General features: G+C 49.2%; 1 protein-coding gene across 5 annotated transcripts in view; it reads right to left on the bottom strand.

Moving 5' to 3' along the window:
• Positions 1-14,318, bottom strand: part of LOC142916604 (uncharacterized) — a 37,205-nt gene that overhangs the window by 8,589 nt on the left and 14,298 nt on the right. For 3 of the 5 annotated variants that reach the window (XM_076061743.1, XM_076061746.1, XM_076061745.1), the window contains exons 15-20: positions 13,344-13,451; positions 11,650-11,742; positions 10,376-10,432; positions 7,776-7,961; positions 5,823-5,969; positions 4,948-5,025 (exon numbers count right to left, since the gene is read on the bottom strand). In XM_076061743.1, the coding sequence (XP_075917858.1) occupies positions 4,948-5,025; positions 5,823-5,969; positions 7,776-7,961; positions 10,376-10,432; positions 11,650-11,742; positions 13,344-13,451 (669 nt within the window). The remainder of the gene's footprint in view (positions 1-4,947; positions 5,026-5,822; positions 5,970-7,775; positions 7,962-10,375; positions 10,433-11,649; positions 11,743-13,343; positions 13,452-14,318) is intronic. The other 2 variants (XM_076061744.1, XM_076061747.1) reach the window with 2 other exon arrangements.

Here is a 14,318-nt window from a genome sequence, read left to right as displayed (position 1 = left end):
CATGCTGTTTCACATCGTTAAACATTCCCGGCCAGTAAAATTCACTCCCCACCGTCAACGCGGTCTTCTTCTCCCCCAGATGCAGCAATTTCTCATGTACCTTGTTAATCAGTTTCCCCCTTTGTGCTTCCACATCCCAGCGAACAAGCAACCCCTCCGTTAACATCAAAAATGGGCGATCCTCCGATCCCCTTGAACGAGAGGCACGCAGCCTCATCCTGGTCAGCGAGGAATCTTCCACCTGCAGTTGCTTCCACTGCTTTAATGACAACCCCAACAGTCCAATTTCTGCTCCAGGGACTATCCCTGGCACCCCCGAACCCGCCGCAGCGACCGTTTGCGGAACCTCCTGCAGCGGCGGGCCGCAACGCAGCGAGCCCTCTTTGCACCGACACGTCTCAGCCGGTCGCGGCAACCTCGACAAAGCATCCGCGTTTACATGGTGCGTCCCTTTCCTATGCTGGATCGTGAAAGAATACTCCTGGAGGGTCTCAATCCAGCGAGCTATTTGCCCCGATGGCTGATCCACGCGCAGCGAGTACTGTGGCGCCGCGTGATCAGTGCGGATCAAAAATTCCCTGCCGTATAGATACGGTCGGTACTGGCGCACAAAATGGACAATCGCCAATAATTCCCTACGCGTCACACAGTATTTTTGCTCCGCTGGCGATAACACCCGGCTGCCATATGCCACCACTCTCTCGACGCCATCAACCATTTGTGACAAAACCGCGCCTATGCCCGTATCACAGGCATCCGTGTCAAGTATAAACTGCTTCGTAAAATCCGGGTATCCCAACGGCGGTGCGTCCGCCAGTGCGGCCCGCAACGCTTCAAACGATTTTTGTTCAGCAATCCCCCATTGAAACTTTACACCTTTCCCGGTCAGCGTATGCAATGGTCGAGCAATCGTGGCAAAATCCTTAACGAACCGCCGATAATACGATGCAAAGCCCACAAAGCTACGCACTTCCCCTGGTGTTTTCGGCACTGGCCATGTACGCACACAACTCGTCTTTTCCGGATCAGTGGCCACTCCTGACGCACTAACGACGTGCCCCAAATACTTCACCGATGTTCTCAACAATTGGCACTTCTGTGGTTTAAATTTAAAACCAGCGCGCTGCACTCTGCCAAAAACGGCGCGCAGCCGTTGCAAATGTTCATCGAAATTCCTACTGAAAACAATCACATCATCTAAATATATCAAACATGACTCCCACTGCAGGCCCGACAACACGAGTTCCATTAATCGCTGGAAGGTCGCCAGCGCTGAGTGGAGTCCCATCGGGAGCATGTTAAATTGATACAATCCTTGTGGTGTCCGAAATGCCGTTTTAGGTCTTGACTCTTTATCCAGGGGCAATTGCCAAAAGCCCGACAACAAATCGAGGGTCGAAAAGATTCTGGCGCCGGACAGGGCGTCCAGCGAATCATCAATTCGTGGAAGCGGGTACGCTTCCGCCACCGAAACTTTATTCAATTTCCGATAGTCAACACAAAATCGCATGGTTCCGTCACGTTTTTTAACGAGGACAATAGGGGCTCCCCACGGGCTGGACGATGGGGCGATGATATCCTGCTCTAGCATTTCATCAACAGATCACCGAATACATTCTTTCTCAAGAGGACCTACACGATGCGAATTTAACCTGATCGGGGGTGCGTTCATCGTGTCAATACGATGCTGCAACAACGTCGTTCGACCCACGTCGTATTTCCCTGAACTGAACACATCCTTAAATTCCACTAGCAACGCATGCAAACTCGACCGTTGCACAGGCGATAACTCTGGGTTTTGTTCGTAAAGATCCCTTAACCATTCCGGATCGTCCTCCTCCCTTCACAACATTTCATCCTGCCCCGTAGCAAAACATGTTTTTGTTTCTGGACCCGGCGCACCCGTTGCGTGCGCCAACGTAGTGCCCCCTTGAATAACAACCTCTTCGTGCCCCGCGTTTACAATTTGAATTAAGGGATCACAATAAGTTGGTATTATGGTCAAAGCTCCTACCACGGTGGGCATTCTCGACACAGCATTTGAGGGTGTCAACAGCACTCCCTCCTGTAGCTCATTCCAAGGCAATTCCTTCTTTAACCGTAGCGGTACCAATATTTGCGATGCAGGCGGGACGCGCACGGTGCGGCTCACCACGGCCTGCACCACAGCGTTCGCCACCGCAAATTTCGAAGGTGTCCCCAAAAATTTCATACATTTCCCCGACGGTAATTCCAAACAACCTTTTTCCCCTGAAATCTTAATTGGCATCTTTTGCAAAAAATCCATGCCCAACAAACACGGTACCGCCAAGGCCGTTGAAACCAAAACACTTCCTGTCACAATAACCTCCCCAATTTGAATTGTCGCAACCACGCAGCCCATAATGCCCAAACTACCCCCGTTTGCCGCTACACATGGCCCTTCCACTGGCGCTAACAATCCAGGCGACGTCGGCAGTGACCGAAAAGTTTGCAACGAAATGAGAGTTGCCGACGCCTCGGTATCCACAATAACCCGTACCATAACACCTTGAATACATGCCATCACATCCGACGATCCCGGCGTGGCCCCCAACACACGATGTACCAACGCGCCCCGCATATCCCGGCCATGCGTACTATCCGAACCCGATGAATACGGTTGAGATGACGCGGATGAGTGATGTGGATAGGGCGGCCGTGTATTGAATGCATCTCGACTCACCCGGGATCCTTGGTCTCGTCTCCAGCAGTCGTGGGTGAGATGACCCCTCCGCCCGCACTTGTAGCATGTCCGATGCACGCCGTCTCCATATGCCCCGGGACGACGCCGTCGGTCTCCGGTCAACACCCCGGCCGCCGCTGCCATCGGCGGCGCCTCGTCCACCACCACCGCCACCGTGCTCGCAGCCCCGGCAGGGGTCGTCAGCGACGGCTGCGCTACCGCCGCCGCTGGTTCGTCTCGTATATCAAGGTTGACTTGTATGTTCCTGGCGATCAGCAACGATGACACGTCGTCGTCATCATCCTTGTCCGGGAGCGACAAGACGACTTTCAGTTCCTTCGCCAGCTGTAACATCTTCTCTTGCAGCAGGGAGTCCCAGCCCTCCTCGTCCATTGCCGGGTACGCAACCTGGGCGAGGGCCAGCAAGGCGCTGTGAAATGCCAGGGGGGACTCCGTGGCCTCCTGTTTCCTCTGTTGAAATCGACGTTTGGCGACCGACCGCGGCTCGTAGACCTTCCTCATTGCCGCAATAGCACCGTCCAATGTTTTTCTGACAGCGGCAGGGAGTCCGTTAAAAGTCGCCAAGGAGTCATCATCCAATGCCGTCGGCAGTGCTCGTAACGCGGCACTCTCCGTCCACTTCAGGGACTCGTAAGCCGCACGGAATCTTCGTATGAATGCCGTCGTGGCGGTCCCTCCGACTGGTTGTCTTCGTCATCAGAATCTTCCAACCGCTCCGGCTGAGCGGCAACCTCCGGCGGTGGACCCGGTACGGGTAGTTGAATGCGGTTCTCCGTCAAGAAGTTCTGGAATTCCTCCGACAACTTCTCCATTCTGGCCTCCCACTGGGTCATGAGGACTCGCCAATCCTTCTGGAATTCCTCCGACAACTTCTCCATTCTGGCCTCCCACTGGGTCATGAGGACTCGCCAATCCTCCGGCGATCCCGGGCCTCCAGCACCACCCGAACCGCTGTCACCATCCGGAGTACTGCTGGCCATCTGGCCGCTCTGCAAATCGTCGTTGTTGCTGTCGCCGCCTGAGTCCACTGGCACATTTCTTTTCTTTGCCGCTTTCCTTGACATCGTGGCGTGTTCCGTACTTTTTCTGACACCAAATGTAGTGGTGTGAATTCACTCGGACGACAACCGTCTCTTTTTCCGCCGTCACTTTTATTCCATCGTTCCGTACACACAGTAATTCTCTCCGTGCTCCGCCAACTCGGACACTCCGATTTACTTCAGCATCGTCCGTGCATCCCCTTCCACACACAGTGGTTCTTCCTCTATCTCTTCACACACAGTGTCTTCCCTTCCACACACAGTGGTTCGTCTTCTATCTCTTCCACACACAGTGGTTCGTCTTCTATCTCCTCACACACAGTATCGCCGCTATCTCTTCACACGCAGTGACTTCCATCTATTCACACACAGTGACTCTATCTATCTCCGCTAACGCTGACTCTCCCTATCGCTATTTACTGTCTTTGGGGTCCGGCTCTCTATCTATTCTTCCCTAACATTTCCAGCTGTCTTCTTCGTATCTCTTCACCTCTCGCCAACAACTGCCCAGCAACAACTCTCCAGCAACAACTCCCCAGCAGCAACTCTCCAACAGCAACTCTCCAACAGCAACTCTCCAACAGCAACTCTCCAACAGCAACTCCCCTCCGTTCAAACCACCTCGCGTTTTATCCCCTCTTGCATTAGCCTTAATGAATTGCCACGTGGCTCGCTGGCCGTTTCCCGCCAGCCCGCACCTGTCCCCTTCATCAGACATTCAGACGCCACCACTTAACGCTAACAGCCTCTCAACCAATCACAGCCCTCGTGCCACGACTCCCTTAATTACTTGGGTTTGTTTACGCCACTCGCGACTCGACCACCTGTTCGACCTCGTGTGACCCGTTCTCCTTGTCTGTCTGTATGTACTGTATATGGCCAATTCCTATGCACATTATCTACCCCACTACATTAGCATGATGTTAATGTGAGGAATTAGCATGTAACTGGGAGATTAGCACGATGTTAATGTGAGGGATTAGCATGTAACTGGGAGATTAGCATGATGTTAGTGTGAGGGATTAGCATGTAACTGGGAGATTAGCATGATGTTAACGTGAGGAATTAGCATGTGACTGGTCCATAAACAGTTCAGGTTTAACCTGGTCGAGTGCAGGCACCATTGGTGCCACGTCAGCGAAACCTCGACATCTACGTGAGGAAGACGTCGGAGACCCTCACCTTGCCTGCTGCCCTGGCCTTGTCACTTCGCTTGGATGGCATCGCGCCAGACACACTTTCTAGGAGTTGTTCATCCACCTAACGTACATTCATAAATATCGATGAAGATAAATCGTGCACATGCATAGATCCTGCAATTAAACAAAAATTATTCGGCCTTGCTGTTATACGGCGTAAGCCAAAAGGCTTCCTGAATTTTTTTAAAATAATAATTTACTTTACAAAAAAAATCAGTTCCCGTGCGCGCAATGCACGAGCAAATATAAATCTTCGTCGAGGTGTTGCACGTTGAGATTTTTGGGAATTCAGAAACCCGTCCCCTGGTCACGGGCATGCTTTGTGAGCGCTCCGTCTCTGGCACATCCATCCTACGGTTATTTAACAAATGCTCCAAGCTCGCCACGATGTTTATTCCACCTTCACGCATCCAGTGACCGCGGCCTTTTATTCCGATTCATGGTGATGGAGACTCACATTAAACTGCAGAGGAGAGATTTTGTTTGTGTTTTTCATTAAAAATTTATCTTTTAGTGCCAATTGTCAAATGAATGCCTTAAGATTCCAGTTACACAGCCATGCAATTATTAAGCAATTATTTTCATTAGATTATAGCAAATATTTAATTATCTGCGGCATGCCAGTCAGCCCCCAATAACGGGAAAGGCTCTCCCCCCAGTTGGTCCGGCTTTGAGTGGTTTGACTGCGCGCCGTACATTAGGAGGAATGCCTCTATTCAGCACGAACATCCACAAGTGAACCTGGCATGACGCGAATCATCCCTGGGGTCAAGCGAGCCGCTCCTTCCCCTACGAGAGTGGATCAAGTCCCATTGTGGCGTCCGAAGAATTACAATCAAAGCGGTCGCATTAACTCACCGTCAAATCCATGCCTTCAGAGCTCTCGGAGTCCGACCAATAGAGTAACTTTCGCTTTGCATTCGCCATCTCCCCCGTGGCAAGGGGCTCGCGAATGCCCTCGGGAGCCGACTTGGCCGCTGTTACTGGTGCGGGCAAAGGTGAAGTCTTGCAGATTACACGGGCACACAGACAAAGATCCCCCATTTAGGTCTCGCAGGCTACAGGGGTGAAGTCTTGTAGATCACACGGGCACACAGACAGAGATCCCCCATTTAGGTCTCGCAGGCTACAGGGGTGAAGTCTTGTAGATCACACGGGCACACAGACAAAGATCCCCCATTTAGGTCTCGCAGGCTACAGGGGTGAAGTCTTGTAGATCAAACGGGCACACAGACAAAGATCCCCCATTTAGGTCTCGCAGGCTACAGGGGTGCCGTGCTGATCGCAAATACCGAACATCGTCGCTTAACCCAGCGGGATTTATTTAACAAGCCTGACTGATGAATAAGACCCAAGAAAGTAAAAAAACTGCTCCAGATCTTGCTAGCTTGAATGAATACTGCTGAATAATATTGGTCTGTAATGCCAAAAGGCTGATGGCCAAAGCATCTATTACGTGCGTGTATGTGTAAACACAGAATACATTGTTACCCGTAACGTTCCACAATAAAAAATTAGTCTCAATACAAAATCAATTTCAATTATGTGGTGCAGAGATGTGCAGAGATGAGACCACGTGGATTGTTAACGAAAAGCGTTGAGTTGAAATCCGATTCTGTGGGCCCCGCCATAAGAATGTGGAATTTCCACTCCTGGCTTTCAGAGAGAGAGGGGGAGTGAGCCACCTCACGCCGGCTTGGCCAGCGCAGCGCACGAGGAGGGGGGTTGCCGTGGCCAGCACCTCACCTGGTCACATGTCTCCCCCCCAGTGCTGACGTGTACACACTCTGTCAGGTGTGTACACAAGGCTGACGTGTACACACTCGGTCAGGTGTGTACACAAGGCTGACGTGTACACACTCGGTCAGGTGTGTACACAAGGCTGACGTGTACACACTCGGTCAGGTGTGTACACAAGGCTGACGTGTACACACTCGGTCAGGTGTGTACACAAGGCTGATGTGTACACACTCGGTCAGGTGTGTACAAAAGGCTGACGTGTACACACTCGGTCAGGTGTGTACACAAGGCTGACGTGTACACACTCGGTCAGGTGTGTACACAAGGCTGACGTGTACACACTCGGTCAGGTGTGTACACAAGGCTGACGTGTACACACTCGGTCAGGTGTGTACACAAGGCTGACATGTACACACTCGGTCAGGTGTGTACACAAGGCTGACGTGTACACACTCGGTCAGGTGTGTACACAAGGCTGACGTGTACACACTGGGCCAGGTGTGTACACAAGGCTGACGTGTACACACTCGGTCAGGTGTGTACACAAGGCTGACCTGTACACACTCGGTCAGGTGTGTACACAAGGCTGACGTGCACACACTCGGTCAGGTGTGTACACAAGGCTGACGTGTACACACTCGCCGTGTGTCAACACAAGGCCCAGAGAGTTCAATTGTCTCAAAACAATGTTGATACAACTGTGCGCTCCCAGAAGGCAATTGTGGGACGGTGGCTTAAGAGATGTTATTATTGTTATTCTTGTTTTTTTTTCCGGTAAAGTCACGTAGAAGGGGAAACAACAAAATAATAAAAATACGAAACAAAAGCTTCAAATCAAAACGTAGATGTTTATCATCGTACCAAACGGAGAGATGGATATCGCGAAGAGAACGCGAGCGGGCTTTGGCCGGATATACTTCCGCCGGAACGGACGACGGCAGCCAGCCGACTTGGCGAGACTCGCGACGGAACGGCGGCCGAAGGCGAGGACGCCCCCAGAGAGGCCGACCGCCCTCGAGCCCGGGGAGCGACGGGGATCGGCTCCCGTGCGCGACGAAACGCGCGACGTACCTGCGTGGCTCTCTCGCGTGGACGCCGGCGGAACCCCCGAGAGGATTCGCGCGGCGCCTCGTCCCCCGCCGAACCGGGAGCGAGCGCGTTCCCGTCGCCCGTCGCCGGCGTCGCCGCGGAAGTCCCGGCCGTGACCGCCGCCTGGGGCGCGGCTCGGGGTCGGAGCAACGCGTCGACGCCGCCCTCCTGCGGGGGGAACGCGAGAGGTTCGAGTCGCCGCCTTCGCCGCGGGCAAAGTTCTCGGGCTCGCTTAGACGGAGCGAGTCCCGTGGGCAAAGCGGGAGCCGCGCTCTTTAAGCGAATTTTTTTTTTAAATAAATCAATCCCGACATTTCGATCGCAACGCTAAGCAAATCATCGTCAGGTGTGACAACCACAGCAAGGACATTGTTTACTCAAGCTGGAGAGAGACCAGGGGTTATTTAACTGCCCTAACCCCTGGTCTCTCTCCCACTCATACACTCACTCACTCATACACTCACTCACTCATACACTTACTCACTCACACACTCACTTACTCATATACTCACTCTCTCACACACTCACTCACTCATACACTCACTCACTCACTCATACACTCACTCATACACTCACTCACTCATACACTCACTCATACACTCACTCACTCATACACTCACTCACTCATACACTCACTCACTCAAACACTCACTCACTCACTCATACACTCATTCACTCATACACTCACTCACTCAAACACTCACTCTCTCACACACTCACTCACTGATACACTCACTCATACACTCACTCACTCATACACTCACTCACTCATACACTCACCCATACACTCACTCATACACTCACTCACTCATACACTCAATCACTCATACACTCACTCACTCATACACTCACTCATACACTCACTCACTCAAACACTCACTCACACACTCACTCACTCATACACTCATTCACTCATACACTCACTCACTCATACACTCACTCAAACACTCACTTACTCATACACTCACTCACTCATACACTCACTCACTCATACACTCACTCACACATTCACTCACTCATACACTTACTCATACACTCACTCTCTCACACTCACTCACTCATACACTCATACACTCACTCACACATTCACTCACACACTTACTCACACACTCACTCTCTCACACACTCACTCTCTCACACACTCACTCTCTCACACACTCACTCTCTCACACACTCACTCTCTCACACACTCACTCTCTCACACACTCACTCTCTCACACACTCACTCTCTCACACACTCACTCACTCACACACTCACTCACTCACACACACTCACTCACACACTCACTCACTCACACACTCACTCACACACTCACTCACTCACACACTCACTCATACACTCACTCACTCATACACTCACTCACTCACTCATACACTCACTCATACACTCACTCATACACTCACTCACTCATACACTCACTCACTCATACACTCACTCACTCATACACTCACTCACTCATACACTCAATCACTCATACACTCAATCACTCATACACTCAATCACTCATACACTCAATCACTCATACACTCAATCACTCATACACTCAATCACTCATACACTCAATCACTCATACACTCAATCACTCATACACTCAATCACTCATACACTCAATCACTCATACACTCAATCACTCATACACTCAATCACTCAATCACTCATACACTCATACACTCAATCACTCATACACTCAATCACTCATACACTCAATCACTCATACACTCAATCACTCATACACTCAATCACTCATACACTCAATCACTCATACACTCAATCACTCATACACTCAATCACTCATACACTCAATCACTCATACACTCAATCACTCATACACTCAATCACTCATACACTCAATCACTCATACACTCAATCACTCATACACTCAATCACTCATACACTCAATCACTCATACACTCAATCACTCATACACTCAATCACTCATACACTCAATCACTCATACACTCAATCACTCATACACTCAATCACTCATACACTCAATCACTCATACACTCACTCATACACTTACTCACTCACACACTCACTTACTCACTCACACACTCACTTACTCACTCATACACTCACTCACTCATACACTCACTCACTCATACACTCACTCATACACTCACTCATACACTCACTCACACATTCACTCACTCATACACTCACTCACTCACACACTCACTTACTCATACACTCACTCTCTCACACACTCACTCACTCATACACTCACTCACTCACTCATACACTCACTCATACACTCACTCACTCATACACTCACTCATACACTCACTCATACACTCACTCACTCACACACTCACTCACTCACACACTCACTCATACACTCACTCATACACTCACTCATACACTCACTCATACACTCACTCACTTATACACTCACTCACTCATACACTCACTCACTCATACTCTCACTCACTCATACACTCACTCACACACACTCACTCACTCATACACTCACTCACTCATACACTCACTCACTCATACACTCACTCAAACACTCACTCACTCATACACTCACTCACTCATGCACTCACTCACTCATACACTCACTCACTCATACACTCACCTTCTGCTTCAATTCTTCCTTTAACTTTGCTATTTCTGCTCTCATTTCATTGTTCTGCTTTCAACAAACAAAAACGTCACGGTGATTGACATTGTATACTTGAGTTGTCTACATACACCAAGAACCTCTCTATGACGCAGGCACAACTGGGGATATGAATGGCACACGCATTATAAGCTACTTGCATTATCAAGGAAACTTCACGTGCATCTGTACGTGTTTCTGTGCCTCCCTATCTGTGTGTCTGTCACGTGGCTCAGTATCTCAGAGTGGGGAGCGGTAGCGCAGCGGTTAGCGTGTCGCGCTACGAACCCCACGACACGAGTTCCATTCCCTCTCACGGCCAACACCGTCAGTGACGATTCTCTGAACCGGTCCTGGGCCTCCCCTAAGTCGACTCAGCCTCAAATGAGTACCTGGTGCGGTGTGTAAACATCGCCACTCGGGAGACAAAAAGGCGGTCGGGCGTGGTGCTGGCCACCCACCCCCTCGTGTGCCACAGTGCCGGCCTTCATAGGCGTTGCTCGCTAACAGCGCTTGCCCCAGCAGTCTGTTAAGGCTACACGGGGGGAACTCTGTCTTTGTGTCTCTACGTGCATCTCAGTGTCGACTACTTTCACGAGAGTCAATCGGTACGATAATTGAACTGCAGATCCGTCGAGTATTTCATAGGTAGGACGACTGAGCGGACCGTCTCTCGGTTAAATCGTGTGCAGTGTGCGACCGTGCAAATGGGGCGCTTGCTCTTCCTTCAGCAAAATTTGACACCGTTCTGATTGAAAGCTTCCGTGACTGCAGGGATTCATATTCTTGGTTCTTTCGGTAAAGCCACCACCACGTAGAAGGGAAGCGATAAAATAATAAAAATATAAGACAATAGAATTCTCGGGACGTTTCGACTGCAACACAAGCAATCGTCAGGTGTGAAAACCACAGCAAGACATTTATTTTTTATTTTTCTTGCTGTGGTTTTCACACCTGACGATGATTGCTTTGTGTTGCAGTCGAAACCTCGTGAGAATTTTATTGTTTTATGTTTTTTTATTATTTTATTGTTTCCCTTCTACGTGGTGGTGACTTTACCGAAAGAACCAAGAATATGTCACCGTTCTGTTCATACAATGAGTCTTTAATTTGCCGTGTGACTTTGCAACATTGCTCGCCTGCCATAACATCACCGGGATTGTGAGGGTGGGGTGGAACGTGAGCGTGACCATTCTCAACGATGATTTACCAACGGAGGAACCAACAAATGATACAGAAGCTAAACTTACCGACGTTTGCACATTTTCAAGTGCTTCCTGATGTTTGTGGCCGATATAACAATATTGCTTTTCTTTAGCTGCCAGATTCCGGTCACACTGGCGCTTTACGTCGGGGATCGCAAGAAAGAAAATGCAAAACATTTTAACGGCATTTACCAACTTGCACAAAAACTAAGGAAATAGATGTGTGTGTGTGTGTGTTTTGGCTACGGTTACAATTTGCGTTTCGAAACATTTCGTGAATATATCGCGAACAATGTAGGGATGAAAGACGACGCTTCAAAATTCTTAACAAACTTTCCACTAAAAGTAAATAAACCCAAAAATAAATAAATTGAAACATAAACACCGGCAAATGTACATTCACAGAAATCCAACACATTTGTCAATAAAACTTCCCTAAAGAGGAACATCAAAAATACGAAGGGAAACTTTCGGGCAATGACCCTGGCATCGCGCGTCGCTTTCAGATGCCCTTCTGGGGCCGTCTGGAACGCTCTTCATTTTGATATTAGGAAACCACCAGAGCGATTAACTTTTAAATCTAGATCGAGAAACTAATTTCTACTGGACATCGGTGAAAGAGAGCTTTATAGCTCATCTGATTCCTCCTCCAGCCTAAATAAATATTCTAATCTCTGTGCTTAGTTTGTTGTCCTTCCCCGACACCACCGATAAACACGGTTGGCTACGTACGGTGCGAAAGAAGTTCAGCATACGTACAGGTTAAACACTCATTAATTGGATGATAAAACCTGCATATAATATATAAATATAGCTCAGTGGGTTTTACCTAGTTTTATTTGTGTATATATTTTTTTAAGCTATTCGTTTACCTTTCCTATACTTTGCACTCCTACCGTGTTTTGGTTATTATTTGTTGTTGTTGTTGTAACGTTCTGACCCCGTGCCCCTACTGGACATTTGTGAAAAACAGCTTTATAGCTGAAGATGGATTCTGGCTTAGCAATCATTGGAAGGATTTGATAAACCATTTCGGGTCTTAATTGATTGTTCACGCTTACGGTGGCTTTCAGACTGCATCCATTATTTTAGTCTCCCCCCTCCTCTTTTCCGAACACAGATGGACTCGTCCATCTGAACCAGCTGGCAAATCGCTCTCCGTTGTGCTAACGTTAAAAAAACGCCACTTTTTTCAAATTTTATTGCTGTGGTTTGCACACCTGACGATGATTGCTTGTGTTGCAGTCGAAACGTTGTGAGAATTTTATTGTTATATATTTTTATTATTCTATTGTTTCCCTTCTACGTGGTGACTTTACCGAAAGAACCAAGAATAAAAACAGCTTTATAGCTCATCGCATTCCTCCTGCAGTCTAAATAAATATTCTGATTATAATGATATACAGAGAGGAGCCAGAGCTTGGGCAACTGTCGGCTCAGGGCTCATCGTGTGGCTGCCGTGCTGCTTGTCCGTAGCTCCTCGTGCCCGAGTCATTGTTACGTCTCTCTATGATAGGGTGAGCGAATGCTGTGCGAGTTACAAGTTTAAAACGTTATTGTTGCCGTTAAGAAGGGGGGCAATTGCAGAGCGTTATGAACAAATGCGCAATGTCGTTTTCAATCCAACCATTGCCAATGAACAATCAGAAGAAAAAAAGACACTTCGTTACTTCCTTTGACAAACTTTGCAGATATTTTGAAGCAGCTTAAAGCACGAAGTGCCAACTTCCGCGCGTTACCTTGTACTCTTCCACCATCGCAATCATTTCCGTGATTTTGAACTGTGCAGTTTTTTCCGCTCTGATTTTCACTTGCTCAATCTCAGCTGAAATACTCCGGGAATTTATCTGGAAGAGGGTAAAAAAAACCCAACGGTCACGCTATGCGCCTGGGATTTTGACTCGATAAGAAAGAAATTCATTACTAAATGCCATGAAAGGAAAATATTTGCTGTTTTTTTTTTACTTAACATCGGTGCAAGTTAACGCTCCACGTATAAAAAGTAACATCTGCTACGGCACCATTAGACTCCACCGTGCTTGTGTTGAGGAGTAAAGTGGTGACGGAATGTCACACTCGCCTCGGGAGGATTGACGTCATGTCCCCTCGGGGTATTTGAGGGAGGACCGGTGACGTGTTCGGGGTCTTTGCGAGGAGCCGGGGTCGTGAACGGTAGGAAAGTGGGGACCCAGGGTAGGGGGGCTACTTGACTCGGCTGGCCGAGTTGGTCAGCGCCGTGGGGAGAGCCCGTTAGCCTGGGGGGGGGGGGGGGGGCGTAGGGGTTCCCGGTACCTTTCCCCTGGGGAGATTTAGCTTAACCACCAAGTCCCGTGTTAGCCCTTCCCCAAAAGCTAGGCGACAGCCCTTAATAAACCGTTGGCGTCAGCCCCGACAACGTCTGCCTTCCGCGTCGTCATTTACACCATAACACTTGTATAAATCACAGTTCGCACGCGACAACACGCAGCATCCTCTTCGCTGCGCGCGGTGGGTTTGGCTGTCTGCGAATCCGGCACCCTTCGAAGAAAGGCCAAGGTCGTTGATCGTTTGTGGAAACCCCCGAACCCAACTTCTGCTGATGAGGAGGCCAAGAAAATACACAAAAAGTAGATGGCGCAAACCTGTGACTGAATTGAACTCGTATGCGCGGTGCATCTTTGGCCAGATGCTCCGGTTTCAATATACCGGACTCACGACACTCACAGGTGATGGGA

Source organism: Petromyzon marinus, unplaced genomic scaffold (assembly GCF_048934315.1).
Source record: "Petromyzon marinus isolate PM22_M1 ecotype Great Lakes invasive population unplaced genomic scaffold, UKy_Petmar_22M1.pri1.0 PM_G_Scaffold_4, whole genome shotgun sequence".
Lineage (NCBI taxonomy): Eukaryota > Metazoa > Chordata > Hyperoartia > Petromyzontiformes > Petromyzontidae > Petromyzon > Petromyzon marinus.
This window is presented reverse-complemented; position numbering and strand designations above follow the sequence as displayed.